General features: G+C 45.5%; 1 protein-coding gene, 1 long non-coding RNA gene and 1 pseudogene across 14 annotated transcripts in view; 1 reads left to right on the forward strand and 2 right to left on the reverse strand.

Annotated features, from left to right (window-relative positions):
• Nucleotides 1-3,239: 3,239 nt before the first annotated feature.
• On the reverse strand, nucleotides 3,240-11,723 carry LOC105463756 (uncharacterized). Of its 7 annotated transcripts, none has more exons than XR_011609411.1 (4): nucleotides 11,586-11,723; nucleotides 7,324-7,664; nucleotides 7,121-7,200; nucleotides 3,240-3,583 (listed from the first exon to the last, which is right to left on the reverse strand). It is a non-coding gene; the product is annotated as an uncharacterized lncRNA (long non-coding RNA). The 7 variants fall into 7 exon arrangements; XR_011609413.1 differs by having other exon boundaries at nucleotides 7,324-7,650; nucleotides 11,586-11,709; XR_011609412.1 differs by having other exon boundaries at nucleotides 7,324-7,650; nucleotides 11,513-11,604.
• LOC105463755 (solute carrier family 2, facilitated glucose transporter member 3) overlaps nucleotides 11,449-23,651 on the forward strand; it is a 57,087-nt gene continuing 44,884 nt past the window's right edge. For 2 of the 7 annotated variants that reach the window (XM_011711029.3, XM_024787337.2), the window contains exons 1-2: nucleotides 11,658-11,783; nucleotides 14,677-14,751. In XM_011711029.3, coding sequence (XP_011709331.1) covers nucleotides 14,734-14,751 — 18 coding nt within the window. In that variant the 5' untranslated portion in view covers nucleotides 11,658-11,783; nucleotides 14,677-14,733. Of the gene's footprint in view, nucleotides 11,565-11,657; nucleotides 11,836-11,899; nucleotides 11,921-14,676; nucleotides 14,752-23,651 lie in introns of those variants that run through there. The other 5 variants (XM_024787334.2, XM_071072272.1, XM_024787335.2 and 2 more) reach the window with 4 other exon arrangements.
• LOC105463758 (myosin regulatory light chain 2, smooth muscle major isoform pseudogene) lies at nucleotides 13,085-13,792 on the reverse strand (annotated as a pseudogene).

Consider the following 23,651-nt stretch of genomic DNA (forward strand, 5'->3'; position numbering starts at 1 on the left):
CTGCAATCTCCATCTCCTGGGTTCAAGCGATTCTCCTGCCTCAGCCTCTGCAGTAGCTGGGATTACAGGCGCCCCCCACCATGCCCGGTTAATTTTTGTCTTTTCAGTAGAGACGGGGTTTCACCATGTTGGCTAGGCTGGTCTCGAACTCTTGACCTCATGATCCACCTGCCTCGGCCTCCCAAAGTGCTGGGATTACAGGCGTGAGCCACTGTGCCCGGCCCACAGTAACAATATTCTTAATGCAGTGTTTGAGAAAGAGGGGCCATGGACTGCATAAGATAAATTTTTGGCCCAGCGCCATGGTCCACGCCTGTAATCCCAGCACTTTGGGACAGTGAGGTGGGTGGATCATTTCAGATCAGGAGATTGAGATCAGCCTGGCCAACATGGTGAAACCCTGCCTCTACTAAAAATACAAAAATTACCCTGGATTCGTGGCAGACGCTTGTAGTCTCAGCTACTTGGGAGGCTGAGGCAGGAGAATAGCTTAAACCCAGGAGGTAGAGGTTGCAATGATCCAGGATCGCACCACTGCACTCCAGCCTGGGGGACAGAGCGAGACTGTCTCAAAAAAAAAAAAAAGAAAAGAAATTTTCATAGTAGGCTATGTAAAAGGAAACCATCCCGTGAAGAAAATATTTTCTTTTTTCTTTTTCTTTTTTTTTTTTTTTTTGAGACGGAGTCACGCTCTGTCGCCCAGGCTCTGGAGTGCAGTGGTGCAATCTCTGCTCACTGCAAGCTCCACCTCCTAGGTTCAGGCCATTCTCCTGCCTCAGCCTTCCGAGTAGCTGGGACTACAGGTGCCCACCACCACGCCCAACTAATTTTTTTGTATTTTTAGTAGGGACGAGGTTTCACTGTGTTAGCCAGGATGGTCTCGATCTCCTGACTTTATGATCCGCCTGCCTCGGCCTCCCAAAATTCTGGGATTATGGGCGTTAGCCACTGTGGGGCCTGTAATCCCAGCTACTTGGGAGGCTTAGGTGGGAGAATCTCTTGGACCTGGGGAGCAGAGGTTGCAGTGAGCCAAAATCATGCCACTGCACTCCGGCCTGGGAGACAGAGTGAGACTCCATCTCAAAAAAGAAAAAAAAAATTTAGATTCCCCACAACATAATGAAATGTTCAAACGCTATTGAATTATACACTTTAAATGGGTGAATTTTATGTATTTGAATTATATCTCAATAAAGCTCTTTTTAAAGTTAGATTTCAGGCAGGGAGTGGTGGCTCACGCCTATAAACCCAGCACTTTGGGAGGCCAAGTTGAAAGGATTGCTTGAACCCAGGAGTTCAAGATCAGCCCGGGCAACATGATGAGACTTTGTCTCTGAATAAACAAACAAACAAAAAAACCAACAGGCATAGTGGCTTGTGCCCATGGTACCAGCTACTGGGGAGGCTGAGGTGGGAGGATCGCTTGAGTCCAGGAGTTTGAGGCCACAGTGAGCTGTGTTTGTGCCACTGCACTCCAGTCTGGGCAACAGAGCAAGACTTTGTCTTAAAAACAAACAAATAAATGAAAAGGCTGGGCACACGGGCTCATGCTTGTAATCTCAGCACTTTGGGAAGTCGAGGAGGGAGGATCACCTGAGGTCAGCACTTTGAGACCAGCCTGGCTAACATGGTGAAACCCCATCTCTACTAAAAATACAAAATTAGCTAGGCATGGTGGAAGGCTCCTGTAATCCCAGCTACTTGGGAGGCTGAGGCAGGAGAATTGCTTGAACCCGGGAGGGGGAGGTTACAGTGAGCCGAGATCGCGCCATTGCACTCCAGTCTAGGCAACAAGAGCAAAACTCCATCTCAGAAAAAAACAAAACAAAACAAAAAAACCAGTATTTATGTATAAAGTGCAAAGGAATGAGATATAACATTCATATACATTTCAAGACATGCAATACAGTATTATATATTGCTTTAGGAGGCATGCAGGCATAGTAAAATATTAAGTGTGTGGAAATGCTAAATGCAAAACGCAAGGTAAGTTTATTCTTATGGGAAGAGGGATGTTGTCAGGGAAGTATAAATAGAAGGCTTTGGCTGGGCGTGTAATTCCAGCACTTTGGGAGGCTGAGGCAGGTGGATCACCTGAAGTCGGGAGTTCAAGACCAACCTGGCCAACATGGCAAAACCCCGTTTCTACTAAAAATGCAAAAATTAGCCAGGCGTGGTGCCAGGTGCCTGTAATTCCAGCTACTCGGAGGCTGAGGCAGGGAAAATTGCTTGCACCCGAAAGTTGGAGGTTGTGGTTAGCTGAGATTGCGCCATTGCACTGCAGCCTGGGTGACAGAGCAAGACTGTCTCCAAAAAAAAAAAAAAAAATCAACTTTCCCGGAGCATAATCAGGTTTATAGAGAAATGCCATGTTTGGAGGGGATGGTTATTTTATTTTATGTATTTATTTTGATACGAAGTTTCTTTCTTGTTGTTCACACTGGAGTGCAATGGCATGATTTCAGCTCACTGCAACCTCTGCCTCCCAGGTTCAAGCAATTGTCCTGCCTCAGACTCCTAAGTAGCTGGGATAACAGGCATGCGCTACCACACCCAGCTAATCTTGTATTTTTAGTAGAGATGGGGCTTCACCATGTTGGTCAGGCTGGTCTGGAACTCCTGACCTCAAGTTATCTTCCTGCCTCGTCCTCTCAAAGTGATGGGATTACAGGCGTGAGCCACCGTACCAGGCGTGGAAGGGATATTTAGAGATATATTGACAAACTGCAGAATGTTCTGAACTCATTAGCTTCTACAATGGATTTCCCTTTCAGTCTCAAGACATTTCCAGAGGTTGGTAATTTATTTATTTACTTTTTTTCTGAAATAAAATCAACGTCCACTGTAAAAATTTAAAACCACAGTAGTATAAAAATAGGATATATTGCCGGGCGCGGTGGCTCAAGCCTGTAATCCCAGCACTTTGGGAGGCCGAGACGGGCGGATCACGAGGTCGGGAGATAGAGACCATCCTGGCTAACACGGTGAAACACCGTCTCTACTAAAAAAATACAAAAAACTAGCCGGGCGAGGTGGTGGGCACCTGTAGTCCCAGCTACTCCGGAGGCTGAGGCAGGAGAATGGCGTGAACCCGGGAGGCGGAGCTTGCAGTGAGCTGAGATCCAGCCACTGCACTCCAGCCTGGGCGACAGAGCGAGACTCCATCTCAAAAAAAAAAAAAAAAAAAAAAGGATATATAGGAACTTCTTTGCACTCCTCTCATTTAGTTCTACTCCACGGAATTAATGATTGTTAATATTTTCTTGTTTATCCTTTCAGAACTCCATTTATTGGTGAGAATGGTTTTATATAAAATGTCTTAGTCACAGTCAGGAAGCTGAGGCAGGAGAATTGCTTGTACCCGGGAGACGGCAGTTGCAGTGAGTTGAGATCCAGCCACTGCACTCCAGCCTCTGCAACCGAGTGAGACTCTGTTTCAAAAAAAGAAAAGAAAAAAGAAAAAACATCTTAGCCAGGCACAATGGCTCATGCGAGTAATCACAGCACTTCCGGAGGCCAAGGTGGGAGGATCCCTTGAGGGCAGGAGTTCGAGACCAGCCTTGGCAACTCGTAGAGACCCCGTCTGTAAAAAAAATGTAAAGAAAAGCTTCACAACACAGTCTGCTTATTTAATATACATCAAAATATGTTAAATCTGGAAAGCAATTTTTATTGAAGGGCAAGGTAATCTTTCCAACATACGTTTTAAAATTTCATAGGGGTAAGAAAGTTGTAGAGGCAGAAATGGTGCAAGACCATTAGAAACACCATCACACCAGCTGGGTATGGTAATATACACTTGCAATCCCAGCTACTCGGGAGGCTGAGGTAGGAAGATCCCTGTAACCCGGCAGTTTGAGACCAGCATGGGCGGCACAGTGAGACCCCCGTCTCTTAAAAGCAAACAAACAAAAAACAGCCGGGCGTCGTGGCTCATGTCTGTAATCCCAGCACTTAGGGAGGCCGAGGTGGGCGGATCATCTGAGGTCAGCAGTTCGAGACCAGCCTGACCAACGTGGTGAAACCCCCGTCTCTACTAAAAATACAAAATTGGCTGGGCGCAGTGGCTCATGCCTGTAATCCCAGCACTTTGGGAGGACGAGGTGGGCAGATCATGAGGTCAGGAGATCGAGACCATCCTGGCTAACACAGTAAAACCCTGTCTCTACTAAAAATACAAAACAAAACAAAAAAAATCAGCCAGGTGTGATGGCACGTGCCTGTAGTCCCAGCTACTCGGAAGTTGAGGCAGAATTACTTCAACCCTGGAGGCAGAGGTTGCAGTGAGCCAAGATTGCGCCATTGCACTCTAGCCTGGGTGACAGAGCAAAACTTGTCTCAAACAACAACAAAAACCAAAAAACTGTCACAGTGGGATTTTAACAGAGGACACTAAGAGCATCCAAACACTACTTATGAAACAAATTGATAGAGCCTAGACTATGTCTCAAGTTATAACTGAAAATATACAGCTTATGAAACTAAGAGATGAGAGTACAAATTCAGGCTCAGTCAGTAATTGTTATTTATTGATGAAATCACGTTATTTCCCAGCAATTTAGCTTCCTCATTTATAATTTAGAGTGATGATTGCTGGGAAATGCAGTCTCATGCATGTAGTCTTTCAATCCTGACTTGGCCTCATAAGAATAGACCGTGGGCCTGGAATACTTCTTTACCAAGAGATAAAAGAGCCCAGTCGGGTGCAGTGGCTCACGCCTGTAATCCCAGCACTTTGTGGGGCAGGTGGATCACTTGAGGCCAGGAGTACAAGACCAGCCTGGCCAACACAGTGAAACGTCATCTACACTAAAAATACAAAAATTAGCCCGGTTTAGTGGTACACATCTGTAGTCCCAGCTACTCAGGAGGCTGAGGCACGATAATTGCTTGAACCTGGGTGATGGAGGTTGCAGAGAGCTGAGATTGCACCACTGTTCTCCAGCCTGGGTGACAGAGCAAGACCCTGTCACAAATTTCAAAACAAGAGGCCGGGCATGGTGGCTCATGCCTCTAATCCCAGCACTTTGGGAAGCCCAGGCAGGCAGATCGCCTGAGGTTGGGGTTTGAGACCAGTATGGTCAGCATGGTGAAACACTGTCTCTATTAAAAATACAACAATTAGCTGGGCATGGTGGCAGGTGCTTGTAATCCCAGGTACTCAGGAAGCTCAGGCAGGAGAATCGCTTGAACCCAGGAGGTGGAGGTTGCAATGAGCCGAGATTGTGCCATTTCACTCCAGTTGGGCAACAGAGCAAGACTCCATCTCAAAAAAAAAAAAAAAAGAGAGAGAGAAAAGAAAAAAGAGCCCAAGTGACCTGTGCTGGTTTATTGCCTCTGTGAGACTGTCTTTCCCTGTGGCAAGCCCAATGCGCCAGAGGGGTACGCATAGCCAATTTCCTGCACTGGCTGCCAGGAAGCTGATCCTGCTCTGTAAGTAAAGTGTTGCTCCACCCATGGCTTGATTGCATTGTTTTGCACAACTCTGATGGTGAGGTGCATTGAGTGGAAACATTTGGACTTCTTTTTTTTTTTTTTTTTTTTTTTGAGACGGAGTCTTGCTCAGTCGCCCAGGCTGGAGTGCGGTGGCAGCGATCTCTGCTCACTGCAAGCTCCTCCGCCTCCCGGGTTTACGCCATTCTCCTGCCTCAGCCTCCCAAGTAGCTGAGACTACAGGCACCCGCCACTATGGCCGGCTAATTTTTTTTATTTTTTAGTAGAGACGGGGTTTCACCATGTTAGCCAGGATGGTCTCAATCTCCTGACCTCGTGATCCGCCCATCTCCGCCTCCCAAAGTGCTGGGATTACAGGCGTGAGCCACCACGCCCGGCTGGACTTCTATTCTTGTTGGTTGGCACAGTGATGATCTTTGCAATCCTCCATGTGGTAGGAGTCATTCCCTTGGTGTTGGTAACCAGCGTTCAGTGTTCTGCTCTCCTGGGATTGACAACCGGAGGCACCATATTTTGCTTAATGATCAAGTGAGGCTGGGCGTGGTGGCTCACACCTGGAATCCCAGCACTTTGGGAGGCCAAGGCAGGCGGACCATCTCGGGTTAGGAGTTTGAGACTAGCCTGGCCAACATGGTCAAATCCGGTCTTTACTAAAAATGCAAAAATTAGCTAGGCATAGTAAAAATTAGCTGGTGCCTGTAACCCCAGCTACTCGGGAGACTGAGGCAAGAGAATTGCTTGAACCCAGGAGGTAGAGGTTGCAGTGAGCAGAGATCGTGCCATTGCACTCCAGCCTGGGTGACAGAGTGAGACTCTGTCTCAAAAAACAAACAAAAAACAATGATCAAGTGAGATAATATTTAAACATTTCTACATAAATATACACCATATATTAAAATTCTATATACAGTCTAGTGATGTTAAAAATGTTGATATTGGGCTGGGTGCAGTGGCTCACACCTGTAATTCCAGCACTTTGGGAGGCCAAGGCAGGTGGATCACCTGAGGCAGGGAGTTCGAGACCTGCCTGACCAACACAGAGAAACCCGGTCTCTACTAAAAACACAGTATTAGCCAGGCATGGTGGCACATGCCTGTAATCCCAGCTACTCAGGAGGCTGAGGCAGGAGAGTCGCTTGAACCCTGGAGGCGGAGGTTGCACTGAGCTGAGCTCTGCCATTATACTCCAGCCTGGGGCATCAAGAACGAAACTCTGTCTAAAAAAAAAAGAAAAACAACAACAACAAAAAGAAACAAACAAAAAGACTTGATATTGTCCTTAATTCCTTCCAAAACTCACGTGAGCTTCTGCCAATAACTAGAGCGGAAGGACAATCATCAGATATATTTAGCATCGAAGGAACAAAAAGGACAAAATTATTAATTCTGTACCGCAATCAATAAAAAGCTAATGTCTGTATTTGTACATTTGGTAATATGATTACGTGTTAAATGGTGGCATGTATATGTGAGTGTGTGCCTGTGTGTGTGTGCCTGTGTGTGTTTTGAGTGGAGTGAAAAATAAGGCAGTAAATGGTTTTTCTACCACTGGCTGGAACACGAAAAAGTTTATAGGCACACCCAACAACAATGGAAACACAAATCATCTCCGGAAGTCAATATATTCCTTCTACTTCCTGTTATTTTACAAGAAACACTTTCTTACCTAGTTTGTTTTTCCTTATGCTTTCTCTTGGACATTTCTCTATTGTATTTCTTCCTCTTTTTACAAAACCATTGACTTATCTGCAAAAAATGAGGTGAGGGAGGTGATTAATAAAGGAATAAGGATATTGGTCTATGTGAGTAACAGTACTATAGAAGTGACTTTGTCTATCAATGAAGAAATGTCTATTAATGTCGTCATACCTGTTTATGTGTCATGCCAAATTCAAACGAGAGTGATAGACTCTCTTGTATTGTGGGGCACCTGTTTAACTTAAACTTTGCCCAGAGAGTGTCCATGAGGGATTTGCTGACTAATCTACCCTTGGAATATTGTTTCTTATTTTCCCTTTTCCTTTTTTCCAGTTCATCTTCCAGCTCCTTTTCATTTTCCTCTTCTTTTTCTCGCTCTCTCTTTCCGCCTGCTTCTCCTCCTCCTTCTCTCCATTTCTGCTCTCCCTTTTGTTCATTTTCACTGTAATTTCCATTTGATTGTTCTGGATTTTGATCCCAAGGCATAGCTGGTTGTTTCTGTATAAAAAGATCTGTGGAATAAGATCAAGCTGCAGCTAAATTTGACTTTCAGATCATAGTCAACAATTTTTCATATAAGAATATTTTGATTTTCCTAAATTAGCAATGTTGTACATTGGTGGAAAACATAGAGCAAAGAAAAAGTAAACTTACCAAAACTTAGTGAAGATTTTCATAAAAAGAACAGAAAATTAAAAATAATTTCCCAGGCCAGGCATGGTGGCTCATGCCAGTAATCCCAGCACTTTGGGAGGCTGAAGTGGATGGATCGCCTGAGGTCAGGAGTTCAAGACCAGCCTGGCCACAATGGTGAAACCCCATCTCTACTAAAAATACAAAATTAGCCAGGTGTGGTGGCGGGCAGCTGTAATTCCAACTACTTGGGAGGCTGAGGCAGAGAATTGCTTAAACCTGGGAGGCAGAGGTTGCAGTGAGCTGATATTGCGCCATTGTACTCCAGCCTAGGTGACAGAGCCAGACTCCATCTCAAAAATAAATAAATAAATATAGAAATACAAAAATTAGTCAGGTGTGGTGGTAAGTGCCTGTAATCCCAGCTATTCGGGGGGCTGAGGCAGGAGAATCACTTGAACCTGGGAGGAAGAGGTTGTAGTGAGCCGAGATTTTGCCATTGCATTCCAGCCTGGGCAACAGGAGCAAAACTGTGTCTCAAATAAATAAATAAATAAATAAATAATAGTTTCCTGCTGGGCACGGTGGCTCCTGCCTGTAATCCAAGCACTTTAGAGGCCAAGGCAGGTGGATTGCTTGAGTTCAGGAGTTTGAGACCAACCTTGGCAATATAGCAAGACCTCATCTCTACTAAAATAAAAAAATTAGCTGAGTATTGTGGCATTCACTTGTGGTCCCAGCTACATGGGACCACATGAGATGGGAGGTTTGTGTGAGCTCAGAAGGTTGAGGTTGCAGTGAGTTATGATCACGCCACTGCACTCCAGTCTGGGTGCCCGAGTGAGACTGTATCTCCAAAAAGGAAAGAAAGACAAAGGAAAGAAAGGAGCTATCTGTTGAAATTAATAAATTTCCTTGTGATATTAGTCAAAAATAAATGACATTGAAATGAATAAATCATGAGATGCAACAAATTTTGTTGCAGGAAGTCAGGGACCCTGAACGGAGGGACCGGCTAGAGCTGCAGCAGAGGAACATAAATTGTGAAGATTTCATGGACATTTTTCAGTTCCCAAATAATACTTTTATAATTTCTTATGCCTATCTTACTTTAATCTCTTAATCCTGTTATCTTTGTAAGCTGACGATGTACGTCACCTCAGGACCACTGTTGTGTTAACTGTACAAACTGATTATAAAACGTGTGTTTGAACAATAGAAATCAGTGCACCTTGAAAAAGAACAGAATAACAGCAATTTTCAGGGAACAAGGGAAGAAAACCATAAGGTCTTACTGCCTGTGGGGTCGGGCAAAATAAGAGTCATATTTTTCTTCTTGCAGAGAGCCTATAAACGGATGTGCAAGTAGGGAAGATATTGCTAAATTCTTTTCCTAGCAAGGAATATTAATAATACCCTGGGGAAGGAATGCATTCCTGGTGGGGGAGTCTATAAACAGCCACTCTGGGGGTGTCTATCTTATGTGGTTGAGATAAGGACTGAAATTCACCCTGGTCTCCTGAGTACCCTCAGGCTTACTAGGATTGGGAAACTCCACCCTGGTAGATTTGTGGTCAGACCCGTTCTCTGCTCTCGAACCCTGTTTTCTTTTGTTTAAGATGTTTATCAAGACAATATCTGCACAGGTGAACACAGACCCTTATCAGTAGTTCTGATTTTGCCCTTATCCTGTTTCCTCAAAAGCATGTGATCTTTGTTCTGCCTTTTGCCCTTTGAAGCATGTGATCTTTGTGACCTACTCCCTGTTCGTACACCCCTCCCCTTTTGAAATCCTTAATAAAAACTTGCTGGTTTTGTGGCTCAGGTGGGCATCATGGTCCTACAGATATGTGATGTCACCCCCGGAGGCCCAGCTGTAAAATTCCTCTTTGTACTCTTTCTCTTTATTTCTCAGCTGGCTGACACTTATGGAAAATAGAAAGAACCTACATTGAAATACTGGGGGCTGGTTCCCCCGATAAAATTTACAAAAAACTCCATAGTAAAATGATAATCAATAAAGCCAAAAGTTGGTTCTTTGATGAGATTAATAAAATCATCTGCAAAGACTGACCAAGTAAAAAGAATGCACGCATAAATAATATTACCATGAAGGAAATATAAGTTTATTGTACTTGAATGGACATATTTCTTTTTCTTTTTTTAAGATGGAGTCTTGCTCTGTTGCTCAGGCTAGAGTGCAGTGGCACAATCTCAGCTCACTGCAACCTCCCCCTCCCAGGTTCAAGTGATTCTCTTGCTTCAGCCTCCGGAGTAGCTGGGATTACAGGCACATGCCACCACGCCCACCTAATATTTGTATTTTCAGTAGAGATGGGGTTTCACCCTGTTGGCCAGGCTGGTCTTGAACTCCTGAGCTCATGATCTGCCTGCGTTGGCCTCCCAAAGTGCTGGCATAAGCCACCACATCCTGCCTAAATACACTTTTAAAATACTCAACTCAAAGGCCAGGCTGAGATGAACATTTTAGTACCTACTTTTTGGTGAATATATGTATGCATTTCTGTTGAGTGTATACTTAAGAGTGGAATCCTTGGATCATGGGATAGGCATATATTCTAATAAATATTGCCAAACAATTTATCAATTTGTACCCCATTGACAAATGTGTGAGAAGTTCTGAATGTTCCACATTCCCCATGTTTGGCATTCACTTCCTTTTTTCTCCACACCGCAATTCCTATCTTTGTTTTAGCCATTCTAGTGGGCGCGAATTGGTATCTCATGTAGTTTAAATGTCAAGTTCCCTGATCAACAATTCAGTTGCACACCTTTTGACATGTTTATTGTTGACTGGAATATCCTCATTTGAGAAGTGCAGTATAGACCCTTTTAATGGCCCTTATTTGCCATTGACTTATCAACCCTTTACTAAAGGCCACACTGTCATGGTGAGGCTCCAGGTAACTCCAAGGTAAGCCTCATGCTTGGGGTGGGGGAGAACAATCTCTCCAAAACACCTTTGTGCTGTCCGTAGGGGCCTTACCCTGGATAGCACCAATGAGGCAGCAGAGGATGACCTTTATTACTCCAAATCCCAAAACCCTAGAAAGTCTTTTCCAGGAGGTGGAGAGAAGGACCACGGGGCTTTTCAACCAAAAAGACCCCCTGAGTCCGAATTAACTCTTTTTTCTTTTTCTTTTCTTTTCTTTGTTTTTTGAAACGTAATCTTGATCTGTTACCCAGGCTGGAATGCAATGGTGGAGTTCGGCTCACTGTAACCTCTGCCTCCTGGGTTCAAGCGATTCTCCTGTCTCAGCCTCCCAAGTAGCTGGGACTACAGGAGCCCACTACCACGCCCGCTAATTTTGGTATTTTTAGTAAAGACGAGGTTTCGCCATGTTGGCCAGCCTGGTCTAGAACTCCTGACCTCAAGTTATCCGCCCTCCTCGGCCTCCAAAAGTGCTGGGATTACAGGTGTGAGCCACCGTGCGCGGCCTTAAAGAACTCTTCACCGGATCTCGCCCTGGGCCTTCCCAGCCGAGCGGGCCCGCCCGCGGGAATAGCCGAGGCACTACCTCCCGGCCGCAGGCGGTGAGGGGCTCGGGTATCTTTCAATGTAGATACGCTCACACCCTCCTAACAGCGGCGCCAAGTGTGGTGGGGCCCAAAACTGTTTCCCCGTCAAGAGTTCCCCTGCCCCGGTCGCAGGAAGACGCCTGAGGGGGGCGCTCGGAGGGATCCCAAGCGGCCTCCAGGGCTGGACCTTGCGGTGCGCAGTTGAAAAGCCGGGAGGGGCCGGACCACCCCGAGCGCAGGTGGGTGCTTGTCTTGCTTACGGAGGGCGCCCGCTGAACCGAGTCACGTTTTGCGACCACATTAACGGACCATTCAAAGTCGAATCCTAGGCTTTTCGAGGCAGTTAGTGGGTGCCAACGGCTGCGGGCGGGGCCGGCGGGAGCGCAGTGGGGCGGTCGCTGTTACTGCCCGGCGCGGCGGCGGCCTGGGGCCAGCGCGGAGGCGCAGCGGCCCGGGAGGTGAGCGCTGAGCGAAGCCGCGGGGCCCAACCGCAGTCACGGGGTCTGGGAGGTGGGTGCGCCGCGCCGTCCCTGAGGCCGGGGGCTGCGGGAATGAGGACCTGAACTGGGGTAGAGGTGGCTGAGCTGGAGTCGAGGTGGGCGGCGACTCGGAGGTGGGCCGGGCTAAGGGAGAAGTGTCCTGCGGCTCTGGGAAACTAGCCTTGGACCCTTGGAGAAGCGATTTGTGATTTACTGAGCACCTACTATGTCCTGGGCTCCACTCTAGGTGCTGGGATCCCATAGCAAACGAAGCCACCCCAGCCCTTGCCCTCCTAGACTGTATATGTATATATATAGACAAGACAAGAAAATGTATAGATATGTAACAAAATGCCGTAAATTTTCATGAATAAAAATGTAGTAGGGCTAAGGGAGTGGACTGTAAAGTTGGGAGTGGGGAAGGGGTCGGTCTGAGAGGCCTTTGTGAGGAAGTCTTTTGGCAGGAGACCTGAAATGAAGTGAGGGAGCCTTGGGAGCATTATCCAGGCGGAGGGAACTGGATTCCGGAGGCGGAACTTCCTTGGCCTTGAAAGATACCTACCAGGAGTTTAAGTGCTGTGCGGGTGGCTCAGCTTTGTAGATTTGTGCGAGATGAAAATTGGAATTGTCTTAGAAAATTATGGATCGATCATTCATTTATTCAGTGCTGGATTCATTCAGTGATTTATATCTGAAGCGTGAGAGAATGGGAGTAAGGCCAAGTGCCCTTGGCAAAATACTGTTACTAGTTTTGTCCCAGTTTAATACACAAACTAAATTTAGAATTTCCATTGATTTTTAAGAAGAGCTAATCTGAGTTAATTTTACATATAAGTAAACAGTACCTCACTTTTTTTTCTTTTTCTTTTCTTTTTTTTCCGTGCTCAGCCCTCTATTGGAGATTCTGCCTCCCCTGGGACTGATGTCCTCTTGAGCACACTCCCACGGTGGGTGGCTGCCCCGGGTGGGTGTGCGCTGGTGGCTCAACAGGGTGTAGGGTAGGGGTCTAGTGTCCTGTCCTCTGAGAGGGAACTTTGGTGAACTTGCGTTTCGGTAGGGATGCACGTGAAGTGGTATTGGATCCCAGGACTCGGGGCCCCTTCCTCCTGGGGGCACACAGGTTCCCTTCCTCCTTGGGGAGCAGCCCAGGAATGGCTGTCTTGGAGTCTTCCCTTAGTGCCTCCAGGACCTGGAGTCCCATCTCTTCAAAAGGTCGTCTTTCCTTGGAGGGGTCAGAGACTCCTGCCCAGGGCTCTAGAGTCACGGTGAGAACACCTGCCTCAGTCCTGCACTGCACTTCTCTTGGCCTGATTTCTCCACTGGGAGCTGGGACCCGAAGCCCTCAAAGGGAGGATCCCCGGAGAGAGGGTCGTGGGCAGAGAGCTGGTACAGACCGCAGGGAGGGGTGACTGGCTGGGGGCCCAGAGCATCAGGAGGGCTGGGGTGGCCCAGTCATCTTTGTCCTTGGCGCCATGTTTGAGGATGCAGGTGAACTCCACCTAGTTGAACTTGCCTTTCTTATCAATGGGCGCCTCCCAGTACATCTCATCCACTTCCTCATCTGTGAAGCTGTCACCCATGGTGGTGAGCAGCTCCTGGAGGTGGTCCTCATGAATGAAACCTGAGGATTCCTCATTGAAGCAGGTGAAGGCGTTTTGGATCACATCCTGGGGCTCTGTTCCATTCAGCTTCTCCCCAAACATGGTGAGGGAAGTGGTGGAAGGTGATGGGCCCTGGGGCCTCCCTCATCATGCCCTGCAGGTATTTATGTTTGGGGTTCTTCCCCTGCGAGGCCAGCTTGTTGTGCTGTCCCCCTTGTCATTGAAGCCATCATGATTCTGGTCTATCATGTTGAAAGCCTCCTTAAACTCCTGGCTGTGGAACTGGTGGAACATCGTGAAGACATTGGATGTGGCCCGCTGTAGTCGCTTCTTGGTGGTCTTGACTTTGGTCCACTTGCTGGACATTTTGGCTTCAGGTGGGTGGGGCTTCACTGGGTGCTTGGAGCTGGGCTGACCATACGACTTTACTTTTTCCGAAAAGTATATTTATTTGAGTTAAAAGGCTTCTGAGGTTTTTTTGTTTGTTTGTTTGACTTTGTTTTTCCCAAGTGTGAATGATCTAGAAGATAAGAACTCTAGATACAGGAACAAAAAGAGTGAGGCACAGGGTGGGGAAGATAGCAGAGAGAAATGAAAATGAAATAAGGAGGCTGTGGAATAGTGGAAGGGACAGTCTGTCCTAATTCTCCTCCTCCTCCTAATAGGAAATAATACAGGTTCAACATAACGTATCTCAGCAGACCTTCAGAACTATCAATCCAAGTCAGGAGAGCTGGTAGAGGAGGAAACAGAGTCACATTTGATAACTGGTTAAGCAGAATCGTGATTTCCAACTTCCCTGTGGCTCACTGAAGCAGTTTAGGCTAAGGTGATGCTATGAGGAGAGGTGGCTTGTTCTAAGTGTTTTAAATTTTATGTGGCAAGGTAAACCACAAATTACAGAATTTTATGACAGCAAGATTACCTAATCCAATCGTTGCTCATTTTGCAGATGGGGAAACTGCTAGTTGGTGACAGAGAAACAACTCAAAATATAGGAGAGACATTTTTGCCTTACCTTCAGCTGTCTCTCCCCAGAACCCTTATTTGATAAAATGCTTCTCAATGGCTTCTGAATGAGTAGAATCAGCTTTGTTGAGGATCCCAGAATTGAGTTAATCTAAAACATCATTAGTATTATATAAATTTTCACTTTCTTCCAGAAGTATTTATTGGAGTGTCCATTGGCGAGGGGGCTAAACCACAGCCTCTTCCCTCAAGGAGCTTAAGTAGATGGAGTAAATGAATAACTAGACAATTACAATTTACAGGAAGCAGTACCTTGGAGAGAAATTGGAGAGAGAGTCAATTCCTAGGATAGCAGAGAGATGGACAACAGACCGCATGTGAGTATTAAAACTGATGTCAGATATCAAATTGGTTGGTCAGGGTTATGTTGATAATCCCAATACCTCCCATCTGCCTAAACTTTTCTTGTCTTGATGTGTAATAGATGTAAGTGGTGGTGGGAGAGACTATTGCAGCCAGTAGACTTGGTACATTCCCAAAATCTTTTTATTCATAAGTAATTACTATTTGCCATTTGCAGCCTTTTGTGCTTTAATATTATCAAGAACAAGACGAATGATAAAATATTTATGATCAGCATTGTAATTGCAAACAGGCCTCAGTAATAATCATACGCAACTGGTTTTGAGGGAATTTCCTTGTAAAGAACCATGGCTATATAGGTGTGAAGAGTAACGTAGAGTAATATATGAATGTACACAATAATAATAACTTTATAGAGCAGACCATAGAGTGTAACTGAGTCATTGTACTTGCATACTGTGATAAAGATCCAGAAAATGTATTCAGCAATATATGAGCCTTTGGATTGGGCTGGAGGATAGGATAGGCAGCATCTGGTATTTAAATTATATAATGCCTAATTTATCGCATGTGCTCACCTCTGGAAACACTTTCACTAAGCTTGTTTTCTGGGAACTCACTCACATCTTGAATGCCTTGCATCTCTGACTCTCAGATTTTTTCTGAACATTTTAGTAGTCACGCTTAGAGAGGCAGAGCATACTTAGTCAACACTTTTTTTTTGAGATGGAGTTTCACTCTTGTTGCCCAGGCTGGAGTGCAATGGTGCAATCTCGGCTCACCACAACCTCCACCTCCCAGGTTCAAACGATTCTTCTGCCCCAGCCTCCCAAGTAGATGGGATTACAGGCATGAGCCACCACCACCGGCTAATTTTGTATTTTTAGTAGAGATGGAGTTTCTCCATGTTGATCAGGCTGGTCTCAAACTCCCGACCTCAGGTGATCCGCCCACCTTGGCCTCCCAAAGTGCTGGGATTACAGGCTTGAGCCAGTGAGCCCGGCATGCTGTTTTTGTATTTTTGTAGAAATAGGGTTTCACCATGTTGGCCAGACTATTCTTGAAATCCTGACCTCTGGTGATCCACCCGCCTCGCCCTCCCAAAATGCTGGGATTAGAGGCATGAGCCACTGTGCCTGACCAGACATATTCTTTTATTCAGGTATTTTTTCTCTAGCAAAACAATTTACAGGCTAATATGCAGCATTTTTCTGGGAAGATGTAGTAGTTCTTTATTTATATAGTTCATTTATTCACTGAACTATTTCTCAAGTAGCTATTATACTACAGGCACTGTTGGTGCCTGGGACTGCCCTGATAGAGAAGGAAGTGATAAATTCCAAGAAGAAAAATAAAGCAAGATAAGGGGATAGAAAATGTTGGAATGGGCAGGGAGGATTTTGATTATTCTAAATGCAGGCATACCTCAGAGATAGTGCAGGTTTGGTTCCAGACTACTGAAATAAAGCTAATATCCAATAAAGCGAGTCGCAGAAATATTTTGGCTTCCCAGTGCATATAAAAGTTATGTTTACGGCCGGGCGCGGTGGCTCAAGCCTGTAATCCCAGCACTTTGGGAGGCCGAGACGGGCGGATCATGAGGTCAGGAGATCGAGACCATCCTGGCTAACACGGTGAAACCCCGTCTCTACTAAAAAATACAAAAAACTAGCCGGGCGAAGTGGCGGGTGCCTGTAGTCCCAGCTACTCGGGAGGCTGAGGCAGGAGAATGGCGTGAACCCGAGAGGAGGAGCTTGCAGTGAGCTGAGATCCGGCCACTGCACTCCAGCCTGGGGGACAGAGCAAGACTCCGTCTCAAAAAAAAAAAAAAAAAAAAAAAAAAAAAGTTATGTTTACACTATACTGTTGTGTGTTTCCTGTACAATATCATTGTGTCTAAAAAGATGTATATACTTTAGGATCACGAGGTCAGGAGCTCAAGACCATCTTGGCTAACAGGGTGAAACCCCGTCTCTACTAAAAATACAAAAAATTAGCCAGGTGTGGTGGCGGGCACCTGTCGTCCCAGCTACTCGGGAGGCTGAGGCAGGAGAATCACATGAACCTGGGAGGCGGAGCTTGCAGTGAGCCGAGATTGCACCATTGCACTCCAGCCTGGGTGACAGAACGAGACTCCGTCTCAAAAAAAAAAAATGTATATACTTTAATTTAAAAATACCTTCTTGCTAAAAAATGCTAACAATCATCTGAGCCTTCAACATGTCATAGTCTTTTTGCCTCTGGAGGGTCTTGCCTCAGCATTGATGGCTGCTGACTGATTAGGGTTGTGGTTACTAAAGGCTGGGATGGCTGTAGCAATTTATTTAAGTAAGACAGCAGTAAGGTTTACTGCATCTATTATAGACTCTTATTTTCACTAAGGAGTTCTCTGTAGCATGTGATGCTGTTTGATAGCATTTTAGTCACAGTAGAATTTCTTTCATAATTGGAGTCAGTTCTCTCACACCTTGTTACTGCTTTATTAACTAAATTTATGTAATATTCAAAATCCTTTGCTGTCATTTCAGTAGTCACAACATGTTTCCTAGGAGTAGATTCTTTGTCAAGAACCACTTTCTTTTTCTTTTTTTTTTTTTTTTGAGACAGAGTCTCACTCTGTAGCCCAGGCTGGAATGCAGTGCAGTGGAACGATCTCAGCTCACTGCAACCTCCACCTCCCAGGTTCAAGCGATTCTTCTGTCTCAGCCTCTCGAGTAGCTGGGACTACAGGCACCTACCACCACACCTGGCTAATTTTTGTATTTTTAGTAGAAATGGGGTTTCACCATATTGGCCAGGCTGGTCTCAAACTCTTGATCTTGTGATCCACCTGCCTCAGCTTCCCAATGTCCTGGTTTTACAGGTGTGAGCCACTGCACCCGGCCAAGAACCACTTTCTTTGCTTATCCATAAGCAGCAACTCCTCACCCATTCAAGTTTTCTCATGAGATTGCAACAATTCAGTCTTATCTTCAGGTTCCACTTCTAATTCTAGTTCTCTTGCTATTTCTACCACATCTGCAGTTACTTCCTCCACTCAAGTCTTGAACCCCTCAAAGTCATCCATGAGGGTTGAAATCAACTTCTTCCAAACTCCTGTTAATGTTGACATTTTCAGCTCCTCCCATGAATCACGAATGTTCTTTTTTTTTTATTTTGAGACGGAGTCTTGCTCTGTCACCCAGGCTGGAGTGCGATGGCGCGATCTCGGCTCACTGCGAGCTCTGCCTCCCGAGTTCAAGCCATTCTCCTGCTTCAGCCTCCAGAGTAGCTGGGACTACAGGCACCACCACCACGCCCAGCTAATTTTTTGTGTTTTTAGCAGAGACGGGGTTTCACCGTGTTAGCCGGGATGGTCTCGATCTCCTGACCTTGTGATCTACCAGCCTCGGCCTCCCAAAGTGCTGGGACTACAGGTGTGAGCCACTGTACTTGGCATGAATGTTCTTTTTTTTTATTTATTTAGAGATAGGACATTCTTTTTATTTTTATTTTTATTTATTTATTTTTGAGGCAGAGTCTCACTCCCATCGCCCAGGCTGGAGTGCAGTAGCACGATCACAGATTACTGCAACCTCAACTTTCCAGGCTCAGGTGATCCTCCCACCTCAGCCTCCCAAGTAGTTGGGACTACAGGCGTCTGCCACCGTGTCCCACCCCTCCCCTAACCTAATTTTTTCTATTTTTAGTGGAGACCGGGTTTCACCATGTTGCCCAAGCTGGTCTCAAACTCCTGGGCTTAAGCCCAGCTTGGACTCAAGAAAGCAGTCCACCTTCCTCTGCCTCCCAGTGTTGGGATTACAGGCATGAGCCACCACGCCCTGCCACTAACGTTCTTAATGGCATCTAGAGTGGTGAATCCTTTCCAGAAGATTTTCAATTTATTTTTCCCAGACCCATCCAAGAAGTCACTATATATGGTGGTTATAAGTCATATTAAATATATATTTAAAATAATAAGACTTGAAAGTCAGAATTACTCCTTGATCTGTGGGCTGCCGCATGGATGCAGTGTTAACAGGTACGAAAACAAAACATCAGTCTTGTATGTCTCCATCAAAGCTCGTGGGTGAGTATGGGTGTTGCCAATAAACAGTAATATTTTGAAAAGAAACTTTTTCTCTGATCTGTAAGTCTCAACATTAGTCTTAAAAAATATTTCATAGGGCTGGGTGTAGTGACTCACATCTGTAATCCCAGCACTTTGGGAGGCTGAGGCCAGTGGATCACCTGAGGTCAGGGGTTCAAGACCAGCCTGACCAACATGGTGAAAGTCTGTCTCTACTAAAAATACAAAAAAATTAGCTGGGTATGGTGGCGGGCATCTGTAATCCTAGCTACTCAGCAGGCTGAGGCAGGAGAATCTCTTGAGCCTGGGAGGTGGAGGTTGCAGTGAGCCGAGATCCTGCCGTTGCACTCCAGCCTGGGTGACAGAGCGAGAGTCGTCTCAAAAAACAACAACAACAACAACGGGCCGGGTGCGATGACTCGTGCCTGTAATGCCAGCACTTTGGGCAGCCGAGGTGGGCGGATCACAAGGTCAGGAGTTCAAGACCAGCCTGGACAATATGGTGAAACCTCCTCTCTGCTGAAAAATACAAAAATTAGGCTGAGTGTGGTGGCACGTGCCTGTAGTCCCAGCTACTCAGGAGGCTGAGGTAGGAGAATCATTTGAACCTAGGAGGCTGAGGTTGCAGTGAGCCGAGATCGCACCACTGCACTTCAGCCTGGTCCACAGAGTGAGACTCTTTCTCAAAAAAAAAGAATAAAAAAATCAGTAAATTCCCACTTAAAAATGGCGAAAGATCTAAATAGACATTTCTCAGAGAAGACATACAAATGACAGACAGTTATATGAAAGGGTGTTCCACATCACTGATCATCAGAGATATACAAATCAAAACTATAATGAGATACCATCTCACTGCAGTTAAAATGGCTTTTATCCAAAAAAGAGGTAATAACAAATGGTGGCAAGGATGTGAAGAAGGGGGAACCCTCCTATACTCTTGGTGGGAATGTAGATATTAATACAGCCACTACAACTATCATACGATCCAGCAATCCCACTTCTAGGTATGTACCCAAAAGAAGGAAAATCAGTATATTGAAGAGATATGAGGACTCCCATTTTTATTGCAGCACTATTCACAACAGTCAAGATTTGGAATCAACCTAAGTGTCCATCAGCAGTTGAATGGGTAAGGAAAATGTGGTACATGTACACAATGGAGTACTATTCAACCGCAAACAACACTGAGATCCTGTCATTGGCAACAACGTGGATGAAACTAGAGGCCATGATGTTAAGTGAAATAAGCCAGGCACAAAAAGACAAACTTTACGTGTTCTTATGCATTTGTGGGAGCTAAACATTAAAACAATTGAACTTATGGAGATAAGGGTATATAATGATTTTTTGTTTTGTTTTGTTTGTTTGTTTGAGAAGGTCCCACTGTGTCACTCAGACTGGAGTACAATGGTGCCATCTCGGCTCACTGCAACTTCCGCCTCCCGTGTTCAAGCAATTCTCCTGACTCAGCCTCCCTAGTAGCTTTAGTAGAGACAGAGTTTCACCATGTTGGTCAGGTTGATTTTGAACTCCTGACCTCAGGTGATCCACCCACCTTGGCCTCCCAAAGTGCTAGGATTACAGGTGTGAGCCACCACACCCAGCCTATAATGATTACTAGAGGCTGAGATGAGTAATGGAGGTGGGAGGAGTAGGGATGGCTCATGGGTACAAAGATACAGTTAAGCCTGGCCAACACGGCAAAACTCCATCTCTACTAAAAATACCAAAATTAGCCTGGCTTGGTGGTGACGCCTGTAGTCCCAGCTAGTAGGAATGCTGAGGCATGAGAATTGCTTGAACCTGGGAGGTGGAGGTTGCAGTGAGCCAAGATTGCATCACTGCACTCCAGCCTGGGCGACAGAGTGAGACTCTGTCTCAAAATACATATATATATAGGCTGGGTGCAGTGGCTCACCCTGTAATCCCAGTACTTTGGGAGGCCAAGGCGGGTGGGTCACCTGAGGTCAGGAGTTCGAGACCAGCCTGACCAACATGGAGAAACCCTGTCTCTACTAAAAATACAAAATTAGCCAGGCATGGTGGCGCATCCCTGTAATCCCAGCTACTTGGGAGGCTGAGGCAGGAGAATCACTTGAAGCCAGGAGGCAGAGGTTGCAGTGAGCCTAGGTCGCACCATTACACTCCAGCCTGGGTAACAAGAGGGAAAGTCTGTCTCAAAAAAAAAAGAAACGTAAAAAGTATAATTTGAAAGTTTGTAACACAAAGAAATCATAAATGCTTGATGTGATAGATACCCCATTTACCCTGATGTGATTATTACACATTGTGTACTGGTATCAAAACATTTCTTGTGTCCCATAAATATATACACCTAGTATATACCCATAGCAATTTTTTTTTTTTTTTTTTTTTGAGAGAGACGGAGTTTCACTCTTGTCACCCAGGCTGGAGTGCAGTGGCTTGATCTTGGCTCACTGCAACCACCGCCTCCAGGGTTCAAACGATTCTTCTGCCTCAGTTTCCTGAGTAGCTGGGATTACAGGCACCCACCACCATGCCTGGGTAATTTTTTTGTATTTTTAGTAAAGACTGGGTTTTGCCATGTTGGGCAGGCTGGTATCCAACTCCTGACCTCAGTTGATCCCCCCGCCTCTGCCTCCCAAAGTGCTGGCATTACAGGTGTGAGCCATCACGCCCAGTCAAAAATTAATTTTTTTAAGAGATGGGGTCTTGTTCCATTGCCCAGGCTGGTATTGAACTCCTGGGCTCAAGCAGTCCTCCCGCCTCAGCCTCACAAAGTGCTAGGATTACAGATATACGCCTCCATGCCCAGCCAAAAAGTTAAAAATTAAAAAAAAAAAAATTCAGTAAACCATGCTATAAAGAGATATGCTGTCATCCAGGCTAAGTTCTTCCGTTTATATGGTATAAGCACAGCAGATTTACATAATGAAACTAATGCCCCTGAAAAGAGAGTCAGCCTGTCTTTTGAAGCTTTGAAACCAGGCATTGACTTCTCCTTTCTGGCCATTAAAGTCCTAGATGGCATAGACCAGGCACGGTGGCTCACGCTTATAATCCCAGCACTTTGGGAGGCCGAGGTGTGCAGATCATGAGGTCAGGAGTTTGAGACCAGCCTGGCCAACATCGTCAAACCCCGTCTCTACTAAAAATCCAGAAATTAGCCTGACTTGGTGTTGCGCGCCTGTAGTCCCAGCTACTCAGGAGGCTGAGGCAGGAGAATTGCTTGAACCCAGTAGGCAGAGGTTGTAGTGAGCCGAGATCGAGCCGTTGCACTCCAGCCTGGGCAACAAGAGTAAAACTCTGTCTCACAAAAAAAAAAATAACAAAAAACCAAACAAAAAAACCCCACGAAAGTCCTAGATGGCATCTTCTTCCAATATAAGGCTGTTTCATCTACACTGAAAATCTGTTGTATAGTGTTGCCACTTTTATCAATTATCTTAGCTAGATCTGGATAACTTGTTGTAGCTTCTATATCAGCATTTGCTGCATCACCTACCTGGTACTTTTAGGTTATAGGGACAGCTTTTTTCCTTAAACCTCATGAACCAACTTTTGCTACCTTCTAACTTTTCTTCTATAGCTTCCTTACCTCTCTCAGCCTTCATAAAATTAAAGAAATTTGGCTGGGCCCAGTGGCTTATGCCTATAATCCCAGCATTTTGGGAGGCTGAGGAGGGTGGATCACCTGAGGCCAGGAGTTCTAGATCAGCTTGGCCAACATGGTGAAACCCTGTCTCTACTAAAAAATACAAAAATTAGCTGGGCGTGGTGGTGGGTGCCTGTAGTTCCAGCTACTTGGGAGGTAGAGGCAGGAGAATAGCTTGAACCTGGGAGGCGGAGGTTGCAGTGAGCCAAGATCACACGACTGCACTCACTCTAGCCTAGGCGACAGAGCAAGACTCCGTCTCAAAGAAAAAAAAAATTAAAGAAAGTTAGGACCTTGCTCTGGATTAGGCATTGGCTTAAGAAAATGTTTAGTGGTCTATTTATATTTAGACCACGAAAACTTTCTCCATATCAGCAAACATCTGTTTCACTTTCTTTTCTTTCTTTTATTCTTTTTTTTTTTTTTTGAGACAGAGTCTTGGTCTGTTGCCCAGGCTGGAGGCAGTGGCGCAATCTCGGCTCACTGCAGCCTCTGCCCACTGGGTTCCAGCGAGTCTCCTGCCTCAGCCTTCTGGGTAGCTGGGATTAAGTGGGTACAGGCACACGCCACCATGCCTGGCTAATTTTTGTATTTTTGGTAGAGATGGGATTTCGCCATGTTGGCCAGGCTGGTCTCAGACTCCTGACCTCACATGATCCACCCACCAGGGCCTCCCAAAGTGTTGGGATTACAGGTGTGAGCCACCATGCCTGGCCCCTGTTTCACTTTCTTATCATTTGTGTGTTCACTGGAGTAGCACTTTTAATTTTCCTCAAGAACTTTTCCTTTGTGTTTATAGCTTGGCTACCTGTTTGGTGCAACAGGTCTTGCTTTTGGCTTATCTTGGCTTTTGACATGCCTTTATCACTAAGCTTACTCATTTCTAGCTTTTGATTTAAAGTGAGATATGTTTGACTCTTTCACTTCAATAATTATATGCCATTTAGGGTTTTTAATTGGCCTAATTTTCAATATTATTGTCTCTGGAAATAGGGAGGCCTGAGAAGAGAGAGAAGGAGAGAGAAACGGGGAATGTCCAGTTAGCGGAGCAGTCAGAATGCATACAGTATTTATTGATTAGATTTATTGTATTTTTATTTTTATTTTTATTTTTATTATTTTTGAGACAGAGTCTCACTCTGCTTTCCAGGTTGGAGTGCAGTGGCACAATCTCGGCTCACTGTAACCTCCGCCTCCCAGGTTCA

The sequence above is a fragment of the Macaca nemestrina genome, chromosome 10 (assembly GCF_043159975.1).
Source record: "Macaca nemestrina isolate mMacNem1 chromosome 10, mMacNem.hap1, whole genome shotgun sequence".
NCBI classification, from domain to species: Eukaryota; Metazoa; Chordata; class Mammalia; order Primates; family Cercopithecidae; genus Macaca; species Macaca nemestrina.